Source organism: Manacus candei, unplaced genomic scaffold (assembly GCF_025592945.1).
Source record: "Manacus candei isolate 608988 ecotype Guabito, Panama unplaced genomic scaffold, ASM2559294v1 h1tg000034l, whole genome shotgun sequence".
Classification (NCBI taxonomy): domain Eukaryota; kingdom Metazoa; phylum Chordata; class Aves; order Passeriformes; family Pipridae; genus Manacus; species Manacus candei.
In genome coordinates this window covers 14,459,367-14,483,363 of record NW_026138082.1, presented here as the reverse complement: position 1 = coordinate 14,483,363, position 23,997 = coordinate 14,459,367, and the positions used below count along the sequence as shown (strand labels likewise).

General features: G+C 46.0%; 1 protein-coding gene across 1 annotated transcript in view; it reads left to right on the top strand.

Annotated features, from left to right (window-relative positions):
• Positions 1 to 4,327: 4,327 nt before the first annotated feature.
• FOXO3 (forkhead box O3) overlaps positions 4,328 to 23,997 on the top strand; it is a 94,535-nt gene continuing 74,865 nt past the window's right edge. The window contains exons 1-2 of the mRNA XM_051792392.1: positions 4,328 to 4,413; positions 9,783 to 10,573. Coding sequence (XP_051648352.1) covers positions 9,992 to 10,573 — 582 coding nt within the window. The 5' untranslated portion in view covers positions 4,328 to 4,413; positions 9,783 to 9,991. The remainder of the gene's footprint in view (positions 4,414 to 9,782; positions 10,574 to 23,997) is intronic.

Sequence of the window (23,997 nt, the reverse complement as noted above, 5' to 3'; positions counted from 1 at the left end):
CTTTGAACAAAAGATCTGAACTTATTTGAAATTACCACTATCGATTACCAAGGGTTTAAAGAATGATGGAAAGCACAACAGTGACGAACAAGCTTCAGTGCCACGGGAAAGCTGAAGATTAATTTATTTGCTTAATAACTCCTCTAAAATTGTAAGATTTCAACATTAATAAAATAACCAGTCAATGAGTCTACTGGTTAAAAATGACAAATATATACTGAAAAATATTTTGATTAAAGTATAAAAGTTACTGCAAACTCTTTTCAGCTTGCTCATGCCTCTAAGAAAGAATATGGCTAGGTTTATGGTAATCCAGTGGACTAGTTTTTGTCAGTATCTGTAAGAAATACAAAGCAAAACTTCTCCACTCATTGGGAAACTCTACAGGTGACATTTAAAAGAAAGCACACCACCATAGCAAGATAAAAAATGGGGTTTCTGTTAAATTATAACCAGCCAGATGGTTATACTGCTCTCAGGTTCATGATAAAGGCAGAAAGGTTGCCTCCTATGCCTGCAGAGCTCATTGCCAGGTGGCTTGAACCATGCATGGTTAACTTCTCAGACTCAGCCTCTTCTTGTTGATCTCTGCTGAATCAGTGAAAGGAAAGTGCCCGGGCCCTGAGAGCAAAGATTGCCCCACAGCTTGTCACTCCCCCAAAAAAAAAAAAAAAAAAAAAAAAAAGGCAGCATCAGACCCATTTCAGGCCCTTGCCAGAGGAAGGACGCTGCCGTAAGACTGAACCGCACAAAAAGAGCCAAAGCACAAAGTCCTCCTCTAAGTCAGAACAAAAACGTTTGGATAGGATTTCTGGAAGAAAGAGCCAGAGGTGTTTGTGAATAACCAATAGAATAGGCACTTCCAGTGACTGCAGAACTACAAACAAAAGCACTTTTGTGCACTCCCAGATTATTTGCTCCTATTTTCTCTTACAGTCACATGCTTATGTGGGCCTGTACTGTTCAGATTCATTAAGATGCCTTAAATTGCAACCAAGTATTATACTATTAATACTGACTTTGTTTTAACTTTCCTGTTACTTCATATAATTTGTTTCATAATTTTATCTCTTATGTGACCAAATCCCCACTGAATCCTTTAAAAGTTTTTGTTGATATGTGCACTATATTTCCAAAGTGTTCCAGATTTATGAGCTCACCTCCCTTCTTTCTTATTGTTTCATTGGTTCAGGGACAGCCCCTTCTTTTCAGCAGATTGAAACATCCAGTAATCTGAAACAGATTTGGTGACCCTATAGCATTAAATCATGCTTTGTGGTGCTTTATTCCTGCTCCAAAAGACTTTATGCATTAGCAAGGACATAAAATTGTACAGAGACTAAATACATATTGAAAAGTAATAAATGATTCCATATGGTCTTAATTTTTCAAAGCAGTGCACCACTGTTTTAAAGTAATAGTGGTTAATTTTCCAATTAGGAAGATTTTTAAATAGCCCTTCTGATCCACAGATTTGGGAACACCCCAGATATTCTCCCCAGCTGAGGGATTTGGGTGCACCAACAATTTTCACAGTCAAATGGTGTCCTTGGTTAGCTCCCTAGCAAGAGTACAATTAGCCAAGGCAGTTAATTTCTTCCTTTTATTCAAAAAAGCTTGTGTCATCATTACTGCAAAGACACAGGTCACAAAGCGTCTGTGAGCAAACTGAATAGCACACGTTCCTCTTTAAGCTTCACATACTTGAACATCTGTCAGACCTCCGTGACAGTTTCTCCCCAGTTTTCCCTGTTTGCTTCCAAGGAAAAAATCTGTTTGGGTTAAACAAGGCTTATAATACCTCTACCTTGATATATTTTAAGCTAAACATGCCTATTATGAAGAGTTGCTACTGTGTTTAGAAACAGCAGGCTCTTCAGCAGATCAGTTCTCAGCATGTATTCAATTACATGTTCTCACTAAATGGTATCCCCAAAAAATAAATAAAAAAATAAAATCAGGTCTCGGTCTTGGTATTATTGCCTCTCCACAGGTAAACTGGCAGTGAACGACTCCAGATGCACAGCTTTAACAGAGCAGTTTGCTAGACTGAAGGGAATGATTTTGCAATCCAGGCAAGGGTGCGCATGAATGGAAGAATTCAACTTTTCAGATTCCAGGAGGAGTTTGCAGGGCAGTTTGCTATAACCGCCTGCCCTGAGCATGTTTAAGTCACATTCACACGAGCAGCAAGGAATGTAACGTCTTTAACACCAGAAGCAGCGCTAGGGCAGAACTGAGGCATTAAAGTTCAGAACTGCCCTCCCAACAGCCTCTGCTCAACTGATGCCTAATCCTGGAGGCTCTAGAGTACTATTTTGAGGTTGTTGGGATCCCAAGATACAGAACATTCTGCCTTTCACATACCCAGAACCACCCCACGTTGGGCAGCTCTGTGCCTGTCTTCCCCCTGGCCCAATGCTGGAATTCAGAGCTCAGACATGTTTCCATGCAAGACGAGACCCATGGCCTCAGCTGCACAGCCTTTCCAGAGCACATCCAGCACATACCAATGGGCTCCAGCTTCTCACAGCACGCTGCTGTGATCGCTCTTCCAAGACGGGACAGCAAGTAGGAGGTGCCCATTGCTATCCCATCGTTTTGCAGTGTGTCACAGGCACTCAAGAAATATGACCGCCCTCCCATTCCTCTGACTTGATGCAGCTCCTGAGTCAGCAGTCACCCAGTTCCTTCAGGGTGTGAGAGAGAGAACCAGCTGCAAGTGCTTATAATCGACTTCCCCACCACGTGCTAAGCCGCTGACTGCTTTTGCTTAACACTTCACCAGCCCCTTTGAACCCTTTCTGAATTCCTGCGGGGGGACGGACTTCCCCCTGTGTGCCTTGCAGGGCCCCCCACACCAGGAGACACAAGGTCAGCTTCTCCTCGTTCTGCCTGATAGGGTTCAGATGCCTCCCTCTGACCTTCCAGAAGAATATCTTACCAGGGAGGTAGGCTAGCCTAACACGCACTCCATTTTCAACCAGCCTGTTGAACCCGTACTGCTGCCTGGGGGAGAGGGTGGGGATTCAGGATTCACGGGTGCAATCAAGGAGAGGCCATGACCTAGCAATAATAACATTGCCATGGGGAAGGGAGGGGAACAGTCCCTTTTCAAAGTGTGTCTATGTACTTTACATTGAACATCTGTCAGAGAACAAAACACAAAGTTCTGGGAAAAGGACCAGGACCCACACCTCCAGAGCAAGTGCTGGAAATAGAGGATGACAGTGTGAGGGAGGTGCTTAGACTTCTTCCTCCAGGGGCCACGTACAGGAGAAAATAATTAATTCTTTGAAGGAAGTGAAATAGGCCATATGTGGGTACCTGCTCGCCAAAGGAGAGGCCAGGCTGCCAGCCTCAGCAAAGGTAAATCCTTTCCCGCAGCCCTGATTCTCATCACTTGATCCCCGATTAAATCCTCTGCTGTACAAGTGTGACTCGTGTTCGCAGGTAGAGGGAAGCAGGGCTGTGAAAGGTGGTTATTTTAGGGCTGTGCTGTGTAAGAACCACTACATCGAAGCAAGGATTGAGGCTGCATCTCTCTGCACAGCACCGTGTAGACAGGACAGCCACCTCTGGAACATTTTTTGTCCCCTGAAGACAACCAACACTGACACAGTTTCAGAGGTGTAGCTTCCAGGTCCCCCTATCGCTGCCCTATCGCTGGGCACTTGGCACACTGGATTTGCACACCTGGCTGCCAGACGCGTTCCCACCCAGACCCTTCCCTCACAGCACACACAGATCTGCACCGCCTCGGAGCCCAAGTCCGGAGGGCACTTGCAGCCTGGCACAACTTAGCTTTGATACAAGGGGGTCGGGGAAAACCGAGAGACGGCTCGGCTTGGTCCTCGGTGCAGCAGTACCCTCTGGCTGAAGGCAATTTCCCGTGCGAGCGCCACAGCACGTTCGGGAAAAGCTTTTCTCCCCGAACGGCTGCGGACTCGGAGCCAAGACGCAGCTCCCGAGGCGCCCCCGCCGCATTCTACTCGATTGTTTATTATGTGGCGCGGGGCGGCGGCGGGGCGGGGAAGCGGGCCAATGGGGGGCGGTGCTGCTCTGACGGGCCACGGGCGCCGGCCAATGGGCGGCGAGGGCGGGCCGCGGTGGTCACGCGCGGCTCCGGAGCATGACATCATTCGGTTCGCGCGGCGCAGCCTAGCTTGGTGGGGCGGGGCCTCAGTCGGGGGCGGGGCCTCAGTCGGGGGCGGGGCCGGGGCCGCCGCTCCCCCCGCCCCGCCCCGCGCCGTGTGGGCGGAGGAAGGTGTTAAGTTATAATGACGGAGCAATTAACAGATAAGTGGGCATAATTAAGCCCACATGAGGTAACCGAGACGGGTTTAAGGGGATGCGGCCGGGTTGCTCTGCGAGTTGGTGGTGGGGTAGTTTGCCCACTCGGACTAGCCCAAGGTAAGTAGAAGAGCCGTCTGCTTGTCTGTCTGTCCCGTGTCCGTGGAGGTGTCCTGATGGGGCAGGAGGCAAGGGAAGATGACTAAATACCTAAAATCCAAATCCTTTCATATATATATAGCCCAAGATGAATTAAAAAAAAAAAAAAAGAGTGGAATTCCTCGCTGGATCTCATCAGTTTGACGTCACCCTGACAATATAAACTCAATAATTGCAGGTACCCCCGACTATTCAAAAATTATGATATAAACTCAAGAATTGCATGTACCTCTGAGTATTCAAAAATTATGATATAAACTCAAGAATTGCACGTACCTCTGAGTATTCAAAAATTATGAAGCAGCAAGCTTTTGAGCAATGTCAGCTTAAAAAGCAGGTTTAAAAAAAAGGTTTTTAAACACACAATTGGGTGTGTTTTGGTGTTTGGTTCCTCCTGCTCCCCACCTTTCTTCCTGGCCCTCAAAGTACGCTTGGGTCACATCCATGGCACATCAGGAACTTGGCTATAAAATGGAAGCTGAGATGCACCTTCAGTGGGACATTAAGAAGGGGGATTTCAGAAAAACACCAGAACCGCAGGCCTCATGAGTAAAGCTGAGAGAGCTGGTAACGTAGTTGTGCTCTACTATCTGTGGCTGTTAGTAAGTGTGCGAAACACTGTTTTGTCTCCCCAAGAAGGTGAATCTTTCTCAGCCTACAAGGTGTGACTGTGAAGCAACGCAGCTTCAGCAGACATGAGGCCACTTTAATGACAATTTTTGAAGCTGTAGGGTTGAGTTTTCCTGCTCAGCTTCACAGCTCCTTGTTTGACCAGGTTTTTTGAAGGTACCACTGTAAACACGGTTTATTCCAGAAAGGTGGTCCTGTTTTTTTAATGTGGGTGACTGCAGTCACTGTGCTGCACACGGTGCAGAAATGGGTCAAGAATTCTTCAGCAGTGGATGCTCAAGTTTAGGTGTATGCAGAGCTGGACACTTCCAGTCCTGGAGTTCAGTCCCCAAATTGTCAAGATCACCTGAGGAAAGAGTTGTTTTCTCCACCGTTTCCTTCTGCTACTGCACTTTTCTTCCTTCTCCTCCTTTCTTTTATGGTGGTCAGTCAGCCAGTTCACAGGCTGAAGTCCAACTTCAAGTGATCTTTAAGTTGCTGTTCATCACTTTGAGGAAAATTGTATAGTCAGAACTCCATAGCCATCTTTGGCAACCCCTTCATGTTTCCATGGCACAAATTAGACCCTTGCTCTGTATCTGCCATTCTGCCAATCTTTCCGTAACAACTGTGGAACCTGCTAGCCAGTTTTAGCCAAATTGGGCAGAAAGGTTAAAGTCTCAGGGTATGAAGCTGGCTGGTTTATAGATGACATTTCTTTCTAATCAGCACATAAGTTGCTCTGAATCAGCCGCAAAACCTATTGCCCTTTGCCCAGTCTGTGTTTAAAGGGCATAATAGGGAACTCTGGGAAGAATAAAAAATACATTGAGGGAGCCGCTTTCTCACAGGGTGAGTGGGAGGGGTAGACAGGGTTATCACAGGGAACACGAACTTCTCAGAGACCAGGCTGCAGGTGCCTTACAAAACAACCTGTCATATACTTGTTTGTGTGAGGTCCATGTAGACAATGCAGCTGTTGTTTAACATAACTCCAATATAACATCAGTTTATTGAGCAACACTAAACTTTACAGTAGATTTCTATAACAATGTAGTGACAAAAAGTTCCAAGTCTCCTACCATCTATGTGACTGCAGCTCCAACCTGAAGTAAGCTTATCTGCAGTAAGATATTTGTGTAAGAAGAGAGGTGAAGCCAGAAATGTCACCTACACTTATCTAGCTTCTCTAGCTGCAACGTGACTGTGACCCTGCCAGATCCATGCAATCAGATACTGTGATAGGCACACATGTTCCCAACATCAAGTTGAGTGGTGACAGTAGATAAAAGGAGATGCAGAGGAAGACGCAGCACTGCCCTGAAACACTCACAGGCGAAGTAGGTACAGTAAGCGAGCATGGTTTTCAAATGGCCTGAGGGCTGGCCTAACTTTATTCCTGTTTAAGTCAGAGATAAAACTCCCATAAATGGAGCCTTTCTGAAAATCTCACCCTTGGGTCATTAAAATACTTGAAGAGATTGAAAATTGTGCAGGCTTTAGATTAAATTTTGATCAGGTTTTATATGTATTTCAGTGGGTCCAGCTGTGGAACAACTATAAGAGGAGATGCTGTGTCTTTCTGTTTTGCTCACACACTTTTTGTAAGTAAAATGTGTAGGAAAAATTATACTGTGGTTTTAATTACACCTCTAAACTGCAGTGTTATGGGCACACATGTGCTGCATGGAGCGATGAGGAACTGGTTCCACGACACATGATAAAGGTTGTGTGACTGATGTACCAGTGAATTCTGAAGAGGGCAGATAATCTTGCCGTAAAGGCCCAAGGCTCATACTCAGGTGATCCAGTTTTATTTCTCAGTTCTGACATGGGCTTCCTGTATGACCTCAGCACAGTCATGTAATTGCTCAGTGCCTCAGTCCACCATCTCTTTAATAGGGTTACTACTTAGTTATTTCCTTTCTCCCGCCCTGGCCTGTCTAACTTAGAGTGCAGTTCTGCCAGGGAGTGGAGCATTTCTTACCACGTGCGGGGCCTTCACCCTGTACAATGAGACCTAATAGCAATGCCTATAGAGTAATGCAATGCCAATTAAATAAATAAATGAAGTTGATAACATCATTTAGGACTAGATTTGCAGCTTCTAATTGAGCCCAAGGTCAAAGTGCTAGGCTTCCCTGGAACCTTGGGACATAAGGAAGTACTCCATGGGGAGGTTTCTGCACTGGTCAAAATCAGCCCCAAGCAGTAGGAAGTTTTGGGAAAAGGCTGAGTGTCAGTCATAGTTCTGCAGCTGACCTTCTCTGGCTAACTGCTGAAAGCCACAAGGAGAGGCTTCTCAGAGATGCAGTATTGGACTAAGCGCCTTCTCATCTGATCTTGGTTCCTGGCTCTTCAATGCTACTGCAGTTTTCCTCCCTATCAACTGCTAAATCATATGTGCCAATGTCAGTGTCACAGTTGCAGAGTGGCTGGTGTCTTTTCGAGCTGCCTTGCATTCCCATAAGGGGCCACATTCCAACAAAAGCTATGGCAGAGCACAACATTGTGACCCAAAATGGAGTTGCAGTGAAAATTATTTCCATTACTTGTACCTGCATTCATTCTGATTCAGTGTCTCTTACTATATTTAGATAATGGAGGATTAATTGTATGCATGCTGAAATGCTGTCCCTTGTAATAAAATCAGGCCAAACTATTCCTAACTTGTGTCACTTGAATTCAAAACTTAACTAGATCCTGAGAGCCTTAGGCCTTACTTAGCAGGACATATAAGGCATGCAGGATCAGGGCCTTGCTGATTTCTATTCAAACTGAATGGTTTTCAAATCTCACTGCTTGTCTATAATGCTAAATACATCAGGAACAATTTAATTTGCCTGCTAATTCTATCCAGCAATGCTTCAGAAGCACACCTGTTTCTCAAGCATGCAGTTGTCTGTATCTCATATCAGAGACAACACTACTGTTGGACTAAACCTAGTCCACACTCTAGGTCGATACCAAGCTGGCTGAGAACTGATGCATATACGTTGCAATATATTTATAGCTACATCTGTATTAATAGCTTTATGTTCCATGTCTTTGTGGGTCACCCCTTTATTCAATCCATAATTAACTATGTCTTCGAGTGAGCTACTTTGGAGGGCTTTCTGCTAGGGCACAGCCTCCGAGGAGGAGGCACAGTGGGATTATGCTCATGTGTGGACATGTCTGAACATGCTCCCGGTATCACCTATGGGCGGAATTAAAGTTTTCAAAAAATTACGAATTTACCAGAACAACTTGTACACCAATAATTTACGACGAGTACAAGTCAGAAAAGAAACAGGAGTAATGCAACTCTTAAAAAGGGAAGAAGCTTGGAGAAGCTTGAGCGCTTTCCACCGCCGCCTTCTCGCCAGCCGGGCGGCGCGGCCGGGACACGGCTCCGGAGCCGCAGGGCCGCCGAGCAGCCCAGCCTTACCTTCGCCGGGTCCCAGCAGCTTCTCCGGCCCGCCCAGCCCCGGCGGCTCCCCCCATCCCGGCGCTCCCGCCCCATCGGGGCGGCTCCTGCGCGGCACCGCCCGCCCATGGGCGGGCCGTGCTGTGCCGTGCGGTTTGGTTGAGGCTCCCTGCGTGTGTCTATAACTTTGTGTTGCTGCCGGTGGTTGTTAGGAGGAGGGATGTGGAAGTCGGCGGTTAGCAGGGTGACAGGCTGCTCGGGCGGGCTGCGGCGGCGGACGGGCTGGGCGCGGGCGGATCGCTTGCCTCTCGCCGGCTGCTCGCAGGGAGAGCGGGCTCTGTGCCGTTTTCCCTTCCTTCGCCTTTAAAGGGAAGGCTCTTCGGAGCTGAAGGCGCAGGAGCAGGAACCATGCAGCAGCACTGCTTCTTCCTCCCGTGAATTCGGATCTCGATTGCTGCCTGTGTGGAGGTGGCTGTCGATCCAGCACCCCCCGCTGCCTCCCGCCCCTCTCGATGTGGCTTTCCCTGCCTCGTCTGCCTGCGCTTTTTAAATGACTTAAGTGAAGGGGGGAAAAACTGTCAAGATGGCAGCAGCAGGAGCAAGGAGGTTATGAATGTGGTGTTGATGCTGGAACAAAACCTATTCTCTTTGGCAGCCCTAGGGAGGGCTTAAAGCTTCTGGACCTGTTGGAAGACTGGCGATTTGTTCTCGTTCTGTTTGCTTTTTCCCTGCGAGAAGAAGGATTTGTTATTATTATTTTTAACCGACCAGCTCCTGGGGTGGCCTTCTCCTGCCCCCTGCTCCGTCGGCTGAGAGATTTTTGGGGGTTGCTTGCGTGTGGCTTGGGGCACCGCAAAGTGACAGGCTTACGCTAGTGTGCAGTTGGATGTATGCTAAGACTTCGGCTCCCTTTAGGGCGTTCTGAAGAAGGAAAAAGTCTTCGGCGTAATCCGAAGGACCCCTCTCCCTGCCCTTCTGCCGAGGGAGGGCGCAAAGGACCACCCCCCCAAAAGGCAAGATATCTGCGGAAGCGCCGGGGAGCGAGCTCGGGGGCGTGGGGGGGGTCCTCTCCTGGCTGGATATAGCGCGGTTCCTGCTGGAGCTACTTCTGCATCCGCATGGAGTGAAACATAAACAAACGCACACACGCATCGCGGGAGCGGCCGCCGCTCCGCCGGCGCGGAGGGCAGCGCCGCGGGCACCTCCGGCACCGCCCGGCCCGCGCTGCCAGCCCTGCGCGGCTGCTCCGGCTCCTAATCTGATTTTTTTTTTTTTCTTATCTCTCCCTCCCCTTTTCTCTCCCCGCTCGCAGCTCCGGCGTGCGCATCGCCCGCGGGGAGCGGGGCTCGGGGCGCAGCGGAGAGCCGGCCAGCCCTTAGCGGAGCGCGGCATGCCCGCCCGGCGTCCCCGCGCCTGCTAGGCTCCCGTCGGCACCGAGGAGGCGGCGGAGGAGGAGCGGGGTCGGCGGCCACCCGCCCGCCCCGTCGCAGCGCCCCGCAGCCGCCCGCGGGGGAGGCCAAGATGGCAGAGGCGTCGCCCCCCGCCCCGCTTTCGCCCCTGGACGTGGAGCTGGACCCCGAGTTCGAGCCGCAGAGCCGCCCCCGCTCCTGTACCTGGCCCCTGCAGAGGCCCGAGCTGCAGGCCAGCCCAGCCAAGCCTGCCGGCGAGCCGACCGCCGACGCCGCCTCCATGATCCCCGAGGAGGAGGACGACGAGGAGGAGGGGGGCGGCTCGGCCATGACCGTCGGGAGCGCGGCCCCGGCCGGCGGAGAAGCGGCGGCGGCGGCCACCGCCGTGCCGGAGGAGGCGGCGCGGCTGCTGGCCCCGCTGCCCGGAGGCGGCCCGGAGGGGCCGAGCCTCTCGCCGGGGGGAGCGGCGGCGGCAGGCGGCGGGGGGCTGAGCGGGGGCCCGGCGGCGGCGCCGAGGAAGTGCTCGTCGAGGCGCAACGCGTGGGGCAACCTCTCCTACGCGGACCTCATCACCCGTGCCATCGAGAGCTCCCCGGAGAAGCGCCTCACCCTCTCCCAGATCTACGACTGGATGGTCCGCTGCGTGCCCTACTTCAAGGACAAGGGCGACAGCAACAGCTCGGCCGGCTGGAAGGTGAGGCGGGATCCCGGGGCCGCGGCGAACTCGCCGCACCGCCCCGACGGGCGCGCTGCCCGCGGAGGATGCGGAGCGGAGCGGGGTGTCAGCGGCTGTCCCCGACGGCAGCCGGCCGGGCTCTGGTGCTGGCCCTGCTGGTGGTGGTCGCCCTGTCGCCTTTGCTTTTTTTAAGGGAGGGGGTAAGAAAAGTTTTGTCTCTTTCCTGTTGCTACGTGCAAGCGGTGAGGGCTCCTGACTCAGGGGGCTGGGGAGACGCTGGAGCGGAGCTGGCTTCTCTGGTGCACAAGCACGCAAGCAGGGAAAGAGAAAGAGAGAGGGGGGAAAAGTATTTTTAAGATGTGTGGGTTTTGTTCTGCTTTTTTTTTTTTTTTTTTTTTTTTTTTAAAGTTGTAGTTACCTTTGGTGTAACTCATGCTGGAAATAAGCAGAGTTGCTTTTATGCGTGGTCAGTTTGAGTCTCTAAGCTCAAATACAGAACGACTTCTGTTATTTTTGTCAAGAAAAACCCCGATGGTTTCCCCACGCGATCCTCAAAGGCAATAGAGGGAAATTCGTGTCTTGACATTTCTTCATAAAGTTAATCAAAGCATGGAGTTATTGGCTGTTCAGCCACGGGAGTGCTTGGTTTGTGACTTCTGCAGTGCCAGTGTATGAGGGCACCGTCTACTGATAGCCCAGTATTTTCTGTCCAGCACTGCGACAGTGAGCAGCTGAGATTGCTACCATTTTAATAAGTGAGGAAAAAAAAATAAATCTGTTTTTGTGGCTTGTTTACTCACCGCGTGCAAAAGCACGTTGCAGGCAGGCAGGGTTTTACCCTCAAGACAAAAGTGTAATAAGGCCTACCAGAAGCTGGTGCTGCACGTAAATCACATTGAAGCGATTTCCAGAACTGCTTTTTTCTCCTCCTTTTCCATGTCCATCTACTAGTGTCTGTTGGACGCTGAAATGTCACGTACTTGCAGCTATACAGAAATGCAGGTGCTGCTTGATATCAGTACTGTTTGCAGAAGGAAATCCCGGTATGGTTCAGTTGCTGCTGAGGGCCGATACTGGCAGCGTCTGACACTGAGTTTTTGAGTGGATGGCTGAAGGCAAATTTGCCTGGAAGTTCTGTTGTTTTACAGAGAAATCAATTTTGAATCTCTTTAGCTTTGGAGCAGGTGATAACTTACAGTATACAAATTGCTCACAAATACTGTATAGATGAAACATTTCAGGCAGTTTCTGTACTAGCAGCCCTGTCTCGTATTTGGTGCCTGAGTAGGACTTGGTGTTAGGAATTGAAGTGAAGCTGTATGATTTTTACCTCCCAAACGAAGCACGGTAAAGGAAGCATTTCACTGACAGACTTGTCTCAGGCTGGGGAAAATGTAAACACAAAGTTTATTGGTGGCGTAGCTGGTTCAAGACAAGTCTTTTAAAAATACAGATCCTTTTTGCAGCTTTTGCATCTGTATTAGGTGTTGGATTTTGATCTGACTTTACAAGTGCAACATGGAGTGCAATAAAGGGTTACATCTCCCAATGACAACCCGTGCCTTCATAAGTTGTTTGATTTCACGCAGAATCAGTGGCTTTAGATGTCAGCTGCTATGACAAATCGAGCCTTTTTATCTGGTACTTTGAATTTTCAGTAAATTTTTGATACCCAATTCAAACAGTGACATTGAACAATGGAGCTCAGACTGTTTCTTCTGATTTTGGTGGCAAAACTCCCTTTCACTTAAGCAGAAGCAGGATCTGGGCCATAATGTGAAGTGCTTACATTGATTAGTATCCTTAATACAGTCACAATTTTTCCGACAATTTATACTGTTAATTTGATATTGATTCCTTTGCTGAGCAGCATTAACTGGTACTTGGAGCTAATTAAAATGTTAAAAACTTGGATCCCTTGAGATTCTTCTGATATAATTTAGTTCAGAAGTTTCTCACAAGCCTTTAGGATGACCTTTCTCAGGAGATGCAAGCACACTGGTAGCAGAAAATTCTGCCTCTAATGACTGCGAACTGTTTCTGGAAGTTAGGGTAAGGTACTGGATCGTGTTAACGGTGGGTGCAGTTGTGCGTGGGTGGTAGGGGCATACTGGAAGGGGCAAAGGGAAGGTCAGGAGCTAATAATTTGCCAGGCATCCAAAACTGCAAAATTTAATTCCTTGGCAGGGCTAGAGTTTCTTTTAAAGTATGCATGTACATTCAGAAGAGGACTATTTCGGTTTCTTGGCTGGAACATAGATTAGTTTGTGCAGAGGCAACACTCTTAAATAGAGACTCCATCTTAGTCTTCTAATGCTAAAACACATTATTTGTTATTATCATCTTTGTTTCCCTCACAGGTAATGAATACAGCTTTTCAGAGACCAATGTCAGCTTTTCACATTAGACTTTTTCAGATTGCTAGTTACACTGAGACTTTAAATGAACAGAAGATAGTTCTGTATTAGAAGGCTTTTTTTGTGTGTGTGTCATAATTCAGAATATTTTTACACAGCTAAATTCGTTGTTGAAGGCAGCAAGCCCATTTAATGATATTCTGCTCTGGCACTGAGTGGGAAAACTGTTATTTTAAACAAAGGGAAGAAGAGAACTTGGTCTTATTATCTTATGTATTATTATATATGAAATATTAATACTGTTTTCAGTGAGATGTGCTGAATGCCATAATCCGTAAACATAACTGGGATTATATTCCTCAAAACAATTATTTTAAGAGCTATAAATGAAAGTTACAACTATCACTTTTTTTTTTTTTTTTTTTTTCTGCCTAGGGCATTAAAGCAGAAGTGACTATTTCAGATGTGGTTATGAAGGCGTATATTACGTTTCCGCTAATTCAGATAAGGTTTGCCCAATACACCCCCCCCAACAATCTTCTTTGCTCACCCCTCTCAGTGGCCCCGGTGGGACATTGGTTAACCTAATAGTGTCTGACAGCTAAGTGGGGCAGTAGTTTATGGTGCATTGCTGTAGAGCTGGCATGCTCTGGACACCGTTGTGTACCCAGGGCAGCCTGGTTTAGTAGAATCCCGTACGCTTCCAAACCACTGTGGAGGGTTTCGATGGGTGTTTCAATATCTGCTTCTGTCTTGAATACTTAAGGAGGGTCGGTATTTATGTTTATGAACACAGGAGTGAGCTGGTTTCACCTTTGTGAAATGTACTATGCCAGGTGACTGTTCCAGGTACTTACTTCAACAGAGCTCCTCGATGACCGACGAGCTCTATCCGTCTTTCCGAATTCAGGTATCTGTTACCCTTATCGATATCCTGCAGTCACAAAATTAGTATGCTGACTTGAAAAACAAGTTTTACCCTCCAAATATTTAGGGTGCAGCACTCCACTTTAATAATCCTGAAATAGAAAACTGAAACACCCATGTGTATAGTAGAGGTGCCCGGTTTCACTATTGCTTAAGTAATTCCATATCTCTTCCCAGAATGTTATTTTGTAATTTCTTGTAGCACTATCTTGTGAAACAGACTTTTCTACATGAAGAGTACACTAGGGGGACTATTTTCCTCTTTGTCGAGCGTTATGGCAAGACTATGAATCTTGTCCTTTATACACAGATACCAGCAATTCCCAAATTTCAATGCAGCTGATTTGCTTTGATTTGTTTTTCATGTCAGAAGCGTATTTTGTTTTACACCTGTTGCATTCATCTTCCCCATGAAAGATAAACACTAGCTGCTGGGATATTAACTGTGAAGGGGGGAGATTTTTGTAAACTTCGTGCATGGACATTCTCTCATTCCTCACCTTGTTTTATTGGCCAGTATGTACCAAAGGGCTGCAGTCCCTTCAGTGTAGCAAATTCATGAGTCTCTTCTCTGATTATTGAGACTTGAAAAGGCTTGAGAAATTTGCCAGCAATGTAGACAGATGTCTAAATCTGTTAGCCAGATGCTGATACACGAGATGTGTCTGACTTTTTTTATCGTCTTTTTGCAAAGGATGTGAGAAGGAAGCAACACCAGTCTCTGTTCCTATTTCTCCTTTCTTGGTGTGCCACACGATATCTTTATCAGGAGTGGCAATGTAAAACATCAGTTTGTTTTTTTTTTCTGCTGTCATTCTTAATTTTATTTTTAATTTAAAGATTCTGTTTCCCAGTTAACTGCAAGTAAGAATATTTTTCCAGCCTTCTATTATATTCTTACTTTTCTTTTTTTAAAATATATTTTTGAGCTGCCTTGTTCATCTGTACAGAAGGGTTTGGGTTACAAACTGTAGCCTGATTATTTAAAGTTTTGATCTACCAAAGAGAGCATAGGTTTAAGCATGTGAATGGATCCTTGGGACTTCACTGGGATTACTTGTGTGCTTAAACTTACTGCTTAAGCATCTTACCTGATCAAAGCCTTACTGTGTTGTGCTTTAACAAAATACGCAGTAACATCTGCAAGTGAATTTTGTGCTGAGCAATGAAGAGAGATGTGCGGTTCTAGCGGTTGAAACTGCTAGATAACAAGCTTCTTGCATCAAAGAGGAGTATACTTGAGTATCACAGCAACAAATAACTTTTTAAACTTTTCAGTAGAAACTATGTGTAGATATTAGTGCACATTATTATTTTATATCTGTAATGTACATCAAAGATCTCACTTTTCCCCAGCTTGTGCATGCAGGTGACAGCTATTAGAGCAGTACTCGAGAGACCTAGTAGCTCACCCAGAATCATTGACATTGTTTGATGCACAGTGTGACAGTGAGGAGCACCTCTGCTGAAGGACTTGTTAAATGCAGACTTAAACATGTTGCCTTGGTGAATGTCATCAGCTGCAGAGTCACAGGCTCTGGTAAACTTAACTTTTGACATGAATGGGAAACCTCCAGTCAACGATGCTGGATAGTATTGCTATCAGGTAGATCTGCTTGATAAATGCTGGAATCAATGTTCCTCAGTTCTTCAGAGACAGAAGGTTACCTAAAACAGTCATGCAACATTGACATTGTCTGTAATAGGTTTATTAGTGTCAATATTTGAGCATATTTAAAATAGGAAGCTTGAGAGTCAGAGGTTGGCTCTTACACTTACCTGTGTGTTTGAAAGTACACAGTTAATGCTAATAAAAATTAAATCACCTTAGTGGCATTTATATCCATTGTATTGTATTGGCTTGAACAAACACTGTCTGAGGCTATCAGGCTGTGGAGGAGAGATGTCCTGCCACTGCTGCCCTGGGACGTCCATTCTCTGCCCGGTTTTGTCCTGGTGAAGCAAGCAGTGTCTTACACGCGAGGCCATTTTGTATTCGGGTCATTTTGGTGGTGCTACGCTACTTTGCTGTAATCCTGGGAGATTAGGGGAGGCTGGGCACGTGCTGGTGCATTTAGAAAGGCGAGTGATTAGGGTTAGCTGGGTGGTTTTGTGAAAGCTCTTTGTGCTGACGTAGACAAAGTAGAAACCCAGAGTTGGTGGTGTCCCTTGCAGAAAGCAGGCAGGACTGGGGCAGCCCCCACCACATCCCCCTGCGGTGGCTGGGTGGTTTTCAGCAAGCTTGCCTGGGGTAGATGGTGTGAACAAGTATGAAATCACCCCAGAAAATTACAATGGATGTGCTGGGTTCAAAGGGAGGCCGAAGGGATTGCCTTGGAGATAAGGAAAAACTGAGGATAAACAACCAGAGCATTTCTCTAGGTGGCAGCCTCCTAAAGGTGCCCTGCTAGATTTTGGCAGCCAGCTATTTTGCGTGGAAGTATGGAAAAATCTTTTGTGAGGATTGTTCTTTATTTGCAATGCAATTAAAGTGGGTCTCGGTGTAGTGGCGGCTTGCCAAGGGAGAAACTGTTTGAAAGTGTTTCCAAATGCAAGTTGCTACTTAGACTGAAGTCTCTGCATGTTCTTGTTTCTCTCCCACTTTTTTTAAAAACATTGTTACTATCTCTGTCACAGAAAACGTGCCCAAGGGCAGGGTTACAAAATGGCAATGTTCATTTGTTCTAAAGGCAGGAGGCCTTCCACATTTGGAGGCACTCTCTCTGGAGAAGGGCAAGATCTGAGCATTCTCCTGCTGCTGTTTCATTCCCCTTGCCACAGTAACCTGTGGCTTCCCACTCGGCTCTGAAAAGGGACTGTGGCCTGGCCAGGTCCTGGGACAGGAGGCACATCCAGGTCCTGCAACACGTAGTGAGGATCCTGATAAAAGCCTGCCTGATAACATAGGGCTCGGGGAGCTGCAGGGTTTTGGGGGTTCTTGGTGGTGTTTTTTGTTGTTGTTGTTGTGGGTTGTTTGGTTTTTTTGTGGCTTTTCTTGGGGCTGACAATACATGTGTAGTGCAGCAGTTCAGGAGCAAAATGAAGTGTTCAAGTAATATGCATAGTTATGCAGTTTTTGGTATTGCTGGCTCAGCACACCATGAGTTAAGTGAAAATTATACTTAACCTTTTATTTGCTCTTTTTTTGTGTGTGTTTCTATAAACTTAGACTGTTCTGTTACAGTTTCCTGAGCATTGCCACACACTAAGCTTGGAAAATGAGGTGCATTTAGCCAATTTATGGCCTGACATATGTTAATTAACATTAATTACCTGCTTGAATAGTCCATTTAGCACTTATTATTAAAAAGTGGCTTGTCTACAGAAGGGGATTTTCCTTCAGAGTCAGATGTTTTGTTCTGACTTGCTTCAGATGAAGTCAGGATGGGGTATCCTGTGCTTCTGCATGGCTGTACCAGTTTCCTGATGTTCCAGTTGTGCTTGTGGGATATGATTGCACCACTGACAGGCACCAACTCCTTCCCCATGTGTATTTGACATTTATTTGACAACAGCTTAGCTTCCCAAGCAAATCATCATGTTTCCAAGCATTTTTTGCTGGTGGTAGGTACAGCTCTTGCTTGTCCATTTGAGGCAGCAGAGAAAGAGCCATGCTTCTCAGCTTGCAAGGGACTGCAGGGACATCTGGAGCCCCGTGGTGATGTGACCCCAGCCCCTGTTTGGGGTGGAGGGGTGGGAGAAGCTCAGGTGCGCAAGGCTGGAGGGGGTTTTTAGGAGTTGCTGGGGCACACTGTGGTGCGCTGCAGGGAGGGTGTCTTCAACTCTATGTGGTCGAGGATGACGGACCTTGAGGCTCCCACAGCCTTTGAGAGGAGGCCACTGCTGGAGAGGAGCGTGGTCTGCAGCCACAGCAGGTTATGTCTTGTTGTATTCATCAGTTACGTTACCTAGGTTATCTCTGGGGCAATGTGTTGGGCAAGGGTTGTCACAGATCATTGGTCTAAAACCTGTGAGATGAGAGGATTAAAAAGCAGAGAGCACTTGTTCAATTTCCAAATATCAATATTAAAAAAAAATAAAAAAGAAAAAAAATTCACTTCTCAATTTCCCATCCTCCAGTTTCTCATTCCTGTCTTGGGAGACTCCTGGGATGTCAGGTCCTACTTCACCTTCTCCATCCTTCCCTTTGTTACACCAGTGGGAGGGCTTGCATGGTGCATGGGGTGCGTCTGTGGGAGATGGAGGGCTAGCTAGCTGGTGGCTGTGCAGGACATGTGGCACAGAGTAGCTGCATTTCAGCTGGGGATACAGCGTGGAGACAATTAGGCTACAGGACTGACGAAAAGCAATTTCAGGGCAATGTAAGGAGTTGGGAACAAGTGAGTGATTGCATTAAAGCTCTGCCTCATCCCTGTTGTGAAATAGCTAGGAAGCTGCCTTCCAGTGGGGCTGAGGAGCATTGCAGTGTCGCCATTGCTTTTTGCCTGTGATTCCTCCTGATGCTGTGTGTGGCTGTGAGGTCCAGGAGGAGCCCCTCTTATTCTGCAAAGCCAGAGTCCTTTCTCTGAGCCCCATCCCCCTTGCACGTTTTTTCAAGAGCGGATATGCTCATAATGCTCCTGTTTATTTGAGGTAATGTAAGGGAGGTCAGGAGTTAACAACATTGATGTGTTGTCAGTAACTCTGTGTGTGTGTGTTCTACCTGGACTTACTGGGGCCATTTTCTTTATCTCTACACTGGTACCTATTAAAAATAAAGGCTATTTAAATACTTTTACTGGTCTCAAACACCTTTGTAAGATTTCACTGACAGAGTCACTGGATCACACCACTTGTGCATCCCTTCACCCACTGCCCGTGCTGGGGTGAAGGGTGGATCTCTGCTGACGTCTCCACACCAAAATCCAGTTGAGAGCTTCAGAATGAGGGCAGGAGGCAGGAGTGCTGTCAAAGGACCCGTTTTTCTCCTTTGACGCCTACCTCTCAGTCTGCCTTCGCACTCTATTGTGCTGCGGGTCTGCCTGGGGGCTGCTCATAACCCAGCCCTCAGCCTTGCAGTGTCTTCAGGCCAGCCTGCCTCCCCATCCCTGGTTTTCCAAGATCTTCATCTCTCTCTAGGGAGCAGTGGAGGCCATGGCAATCCCGGGACTCAGTCCTAAGAAAAAGTTTTCAGTAGGTTTGCTGGCTCCTGAGACACGTGAGCAGAAAAGGGCAAGTCCGGGCTGCTTGCCAGCACTTGAACGTGGAAGTAACATCTGCTTATCCCAACCCCAGAGGAGTGGGAGACAGCAGATAAGTCGGAAGACTGATGAGGACAGATGACGGTCTGCTGTGGGAGGACAGATGACGGTCTGCTGTGGGAGGACAGATAGAGGAGCACCCAAAAACATCGGCATATGTCTGCTTGGGCTTCACTCTGCCTCCTGGCTGCTCTGACTGCTCACTTCGGAGTGGGAATGAAAACTGGTTTGCATGGATGCAGCCCAGTTTATGACAGTGCAACTTTCATGTGTAGCTGAAGTAAAGAGGGCAGGGACTGAATCTCGTCCCTGCTAAAGGCCACATTAAAGCAGCATCGAGGCTCTCGTATGATACTGCAGCATCATGCATTTGCATTAGTGCAGGACAGACTCAAACCAGCAGGGCTTAAAATCCCAATTGCAGCTGAGCCTGGGTTCCCTGTGAGGACTGAGCATGATCAGGGAATGTTAGTAATACTGTTACACTTAAGTAAACAAAGCTTTATTTAAAAATGTATTAATTACCTAATAATACTCTAATACAAGCTACTCTCTTAGTCTAGACAGCCAATACCTCTGAATTTGTAGACAATTTGCCCTTATAACTTAGTTTTTTCTCACATTGTACCATGTTGGTTTCTACACTTTTTCCAAAATAGGATACGGAAGAATAAATGTATTATTTCAAAGAAATAATTTTAGGATATGGGCTGAATTCCAGAGCCATATTTGTTTTAACTAGAATGTGGACTAAATTATCTTGATATATACTCAGGTGTCAGTCCTCTTAAATCCTGCTGTAATTTTTTTTTCTCTCCATTCTATCTCTTTAAATACCTATTTCAGCTCTCCAAAGACAGATTGTGACCAAAGTTAACCCCATTTGCTCACACGAAATTTGCAATGTACGTTTAAATGTGAGACTTAATCCAGATCAAAAGTTTCTGACTTTGTGTGAACCCCAATCTTGTGTAAATATATTTGCTAGTACTTCATGGAGAATTTATCAGTTTCATATATTAAGTTCTAGATATGCTTAGTACGTAAAATTTGGCATCTGATAAGTGAGAACAGTGCTCAAGAAAGAATGTCTTTTTGCGAGACTCACAGGCTCCCACATTAGCACCTTTTTTGCTGATTGATTTTGTGCTGAGAGCAGTGGTGTTGTTTCCTGAAAGCCTATAACCTACTGTTTGTTTTGAAAACTGCTGCGGACCTTGACTAATTTTCAGAGAATGTTTTTTTCCAAGAATTCGTAGGAGAAGGTGACACCAGTTCAAGTCATGTCGTGAGATGCTTGTAAGCTGAGACGTGTAGAGCTGCTGTCCCTGTTTTTGTGCAACACAACCTATTGTGCTTAACAGTTTCACTGAGTGTGGGAGCCCAAAACCATTTGTTTGAGATGTTAGGTTTCGGAGTGAATGGTGCTTCTTTAAGTATCCATCAAGACCTACAATGGGAGGCTGCTGATCCTACAATGCCTTTGTAGAAGAACAACATTGGCACCGATAATGATCATGCCACTGAGGAGCTGTGAAAACTGACGAATTTTGTGAATTTTGTTCAAGCAGCTTCTGCTTTTGCTTAGCCTCAGCCATATATCTGTCCCAGGTAAGTGGGCCACGTCTAAAACCTTTGATGTACAAATGGCAGCCATGTCAGAGTTCTGCATGAATTCGGCCAGAGGTTTTCCGTCTAGTTTGTGCAGCAGCCAAAAGCTCTGAACCTAATACTGTGTTCATCATGATGTTGACAGTGTGATTTTCTCTTCCCATAGCATGTTGAGACTTATTTCTTGCCCCATTGCTCTTACATCCTGATTAATGCACAGGAAGAATACTTCTGATTAAAATTTACTGGAAGGTTTGCATGCTTTGGGTAGGAGAGAAATCTTTTATGAGGAACTGTTCTTTATAAAGCCATGGGCAAGGGAGCTGTGTGCTTAAGAAGGTATTTGAAAATCAATAGTGAGGCCATTCTCCATACAAAAAGGAGGGGAAGTGTATAGGACATAAGGTAGTGGCATACGGGGCTGGGAGGAGGAAGGATTCTGTGAGCTAACAGTGGGGAGTAAATCAACCTGATATATGTTCATAGACATCTGATGTCTACTGGGCCTAGTGGGGTAGCTCAAAGCAGGTGGAAGAAGCATACTGTTTACCTAATTAGAAACATAAATAAAATCTTTCCAACATTTTTCTAAATTAAAATGCATTTGAAGCATATGTCAGACTTCTCACATCCAGGAAAGATCTCTTAAAACCCTGCCGTTTCTCAGGGAGGCTGTTTCTAGCCCACCTTCTTCAGGGCTCTGCCAGGTAACAAGTCTTCCTGTTTAAAAGATGTAGTGGGATGTGCCTTAGCAGCTGGAAATGTTAGGGTTCTCTCTGAGCACACCTGTACTCCTTTTTAATCAGTGGGAAAAGGCTCTATTGTTTGAGACTACAGACTAGGGAATTGGAACAACCAACGAAAATTATCATGGCTGAAATCACTGAAGATAGGATTTCACATCTGTGTATTTATTGAGGAGTCGGTGATGATGGGAAGCAGGGCCTGGGATGCAGTTACAGTCAGAGCACCTCCATATCTCCAGTGTATTTTAAGACATCAAGGAGACAAAGATGGTGCTAATTGCAAGAGAAACTACTTAACTGCTTTGTATTATGTGTGAAATGAAGGGGGAATAACGCTGATTGAATGACCTATTTTGACTTTCTCAGTATAATATGTTTAATGTTTTAGTCTTTTTCTGGACAGTGAATTATAATTTTATCAAATCCTGCTGGAAATGAATGTTGCTGGGCGGAGTATTTTATCCTCACAGTTTTAACCCCAAAGTTACATCTTGCTTCTTGACTTGGCGGATGGAGTTTTCTCTTTCAGCTGGAAAGGGCTTTTGCCATGCAACACAGTGCCAGTAGTCCTTTTTGCTTTATACAAAATATGGACCTGTCCGGAAGAATATAAAATAGGGCACTGAAGGAGTCCAATTTAGAAGGAGAAAGAGCATAAATCTCCACCTCTCTCTGATGACAGAAGGCCAAAGTACAGCAAAAGCATTTCCCTGCTTGTAAAATGCCAGATGCCAAATGTAAAATACCAGAGAAGTTTTTCTGTTAAAGGCACAGCTATATCTAACCTCCTTAGAAGCTTTTCAACTTTGTTTTTAGTATGTAAGGGGATTCTTAGGTGATGAAGCAGCTCTGTTAGGGTCTTCTCTGCTTATTGTGCTGTTACAGAAATGGTTTTCTGTTTTGGACCAGTGTCAGGCAGAATAATACTGAATAAGTCCCAGATGAATGTGGGTGGTGAAAAGAGAAAAATAATTTCAAATAAAGAGGGGTATTATCAACTGAACAGCCAGTGTTGATCCTATGGTGCTCAAAAATGAAAGCACGAAAGAGCCTTTTTTTTTTTTTCTTTTTTAAAAAGATGGGAAATCTTAGCTGAAAAATCTGTTCTGACCACAGTTTGATACCTTACTTCAACTTACAGCTGATTGGCATTGGTGCAGCAGTGCTGTGAAGCATTGGGAAGGAAAACAGAAGTAGAAACAAGCCTCCAAAACTTGAGAGGATCTTCAGGTTCTTTGTCCATTTTGGACAGCATGACCTGTAACATCACTTGCAGCTGCTGGATCCAAGAGTAAAAATAGTGAAAAGAACACTGATTTTGCCAGGATAAAATGTTCATTTTGGGTTTTTCCAACAGCCATGTCAGGACTCAACCATGGCAAAAGCTTCTCACACGTCATTTTTATTCAGGCTTGTACTAAGCATGTGGAGTGGCAATGTTCTCTAATTGAAGGAAAGAAATGAGGGGGAAAGTAGTAAATTGAGAAATAGTGTGGTTTTGGTGTCCTCTCAGCCTGAAGGAAAAACACTTTGCTTGAACAGTATGATAGGAGCTGTTGGAGAAATTAAGTGTAGATCTCCTTCAATTGTAGTTGAATCATGACATCTTACTAAATTGTTCCAGTTTTGAGTGCCTGCTTTCTGGTTTGACATTTTTGTTGGATGGTTGTTGGTTGTGTTTGGGTTTTTTGTCTGTTCCTTTGCTTGTTTAAAAAAAAACAACTCTGCATGGCCTGAGGGAGAGCTGATAGTTTCCTTATTTTTTACAGGAAACTCTATCAAGTATCAAACTACCAATTCTTCCAGGTGGTTACAGACCAGGAGGGCCAGCAGCTTTCTCCCTAGAGAAAGCTGATACAGTGGGTGGGTTTGAGCAATTCCAGTTGATGGGTTTTTCCCATTTTCTAGGAGCTGCCAAGATTTTGCATGGCTTGACCACTAGCTGCAGATCACTGGAGTATCTCTGTGGATAGTTCTCACTGTTCAGTGAAGTGCCAAGCAGAAGTATGACTAAATAAGAGCGTTCTTTATTTACACAAAAATCTGCACTGAAAAAATGTTTCAGTATAAAAGGCAAGTGCTCAGGAAGTACAAAATGTCAGAAATAAAGTTGCTTCTAATACCTGAAATTACTTCTCCTGCTGGCTATAACACTGTCATTAGTAGGGAGCTCACACACTATATCTGCCCCCAGCCTTCTTGTCAGGTTGGATGCTTCAAGTGGTACTCAGGGTTTCAGCTCATCCTCCATGCTCTCTGTGTGGGCCCTGTGCCATATTTGTTGCACTTATCTCTGAGTAAAGAAATACACCCTTCCCAGTGTATCATTTGCCCCCCACTGTCTGTAGGCTTCTCTGATGAACACTGTCCCAGCCCTGTATCTTCTTCTCCCCTCCCCAAGGTTCTTACCTTCTGTTCTCTCACCCCAGCCTCCTTTCCTGCAGTTCCCAGTCCTGCTCCATGCATCTCTCTTTCTTTTTCCTGTGATCTTCCACCCTTCTTTATGTCCTCTCTTGATTTCCATATCTGTTCTGCTTGTCTAGCTTGTCTGGTTTTTTGTCCAGCTCTCTATTTGACATTTCTCCCTGCCCCAGGATTAC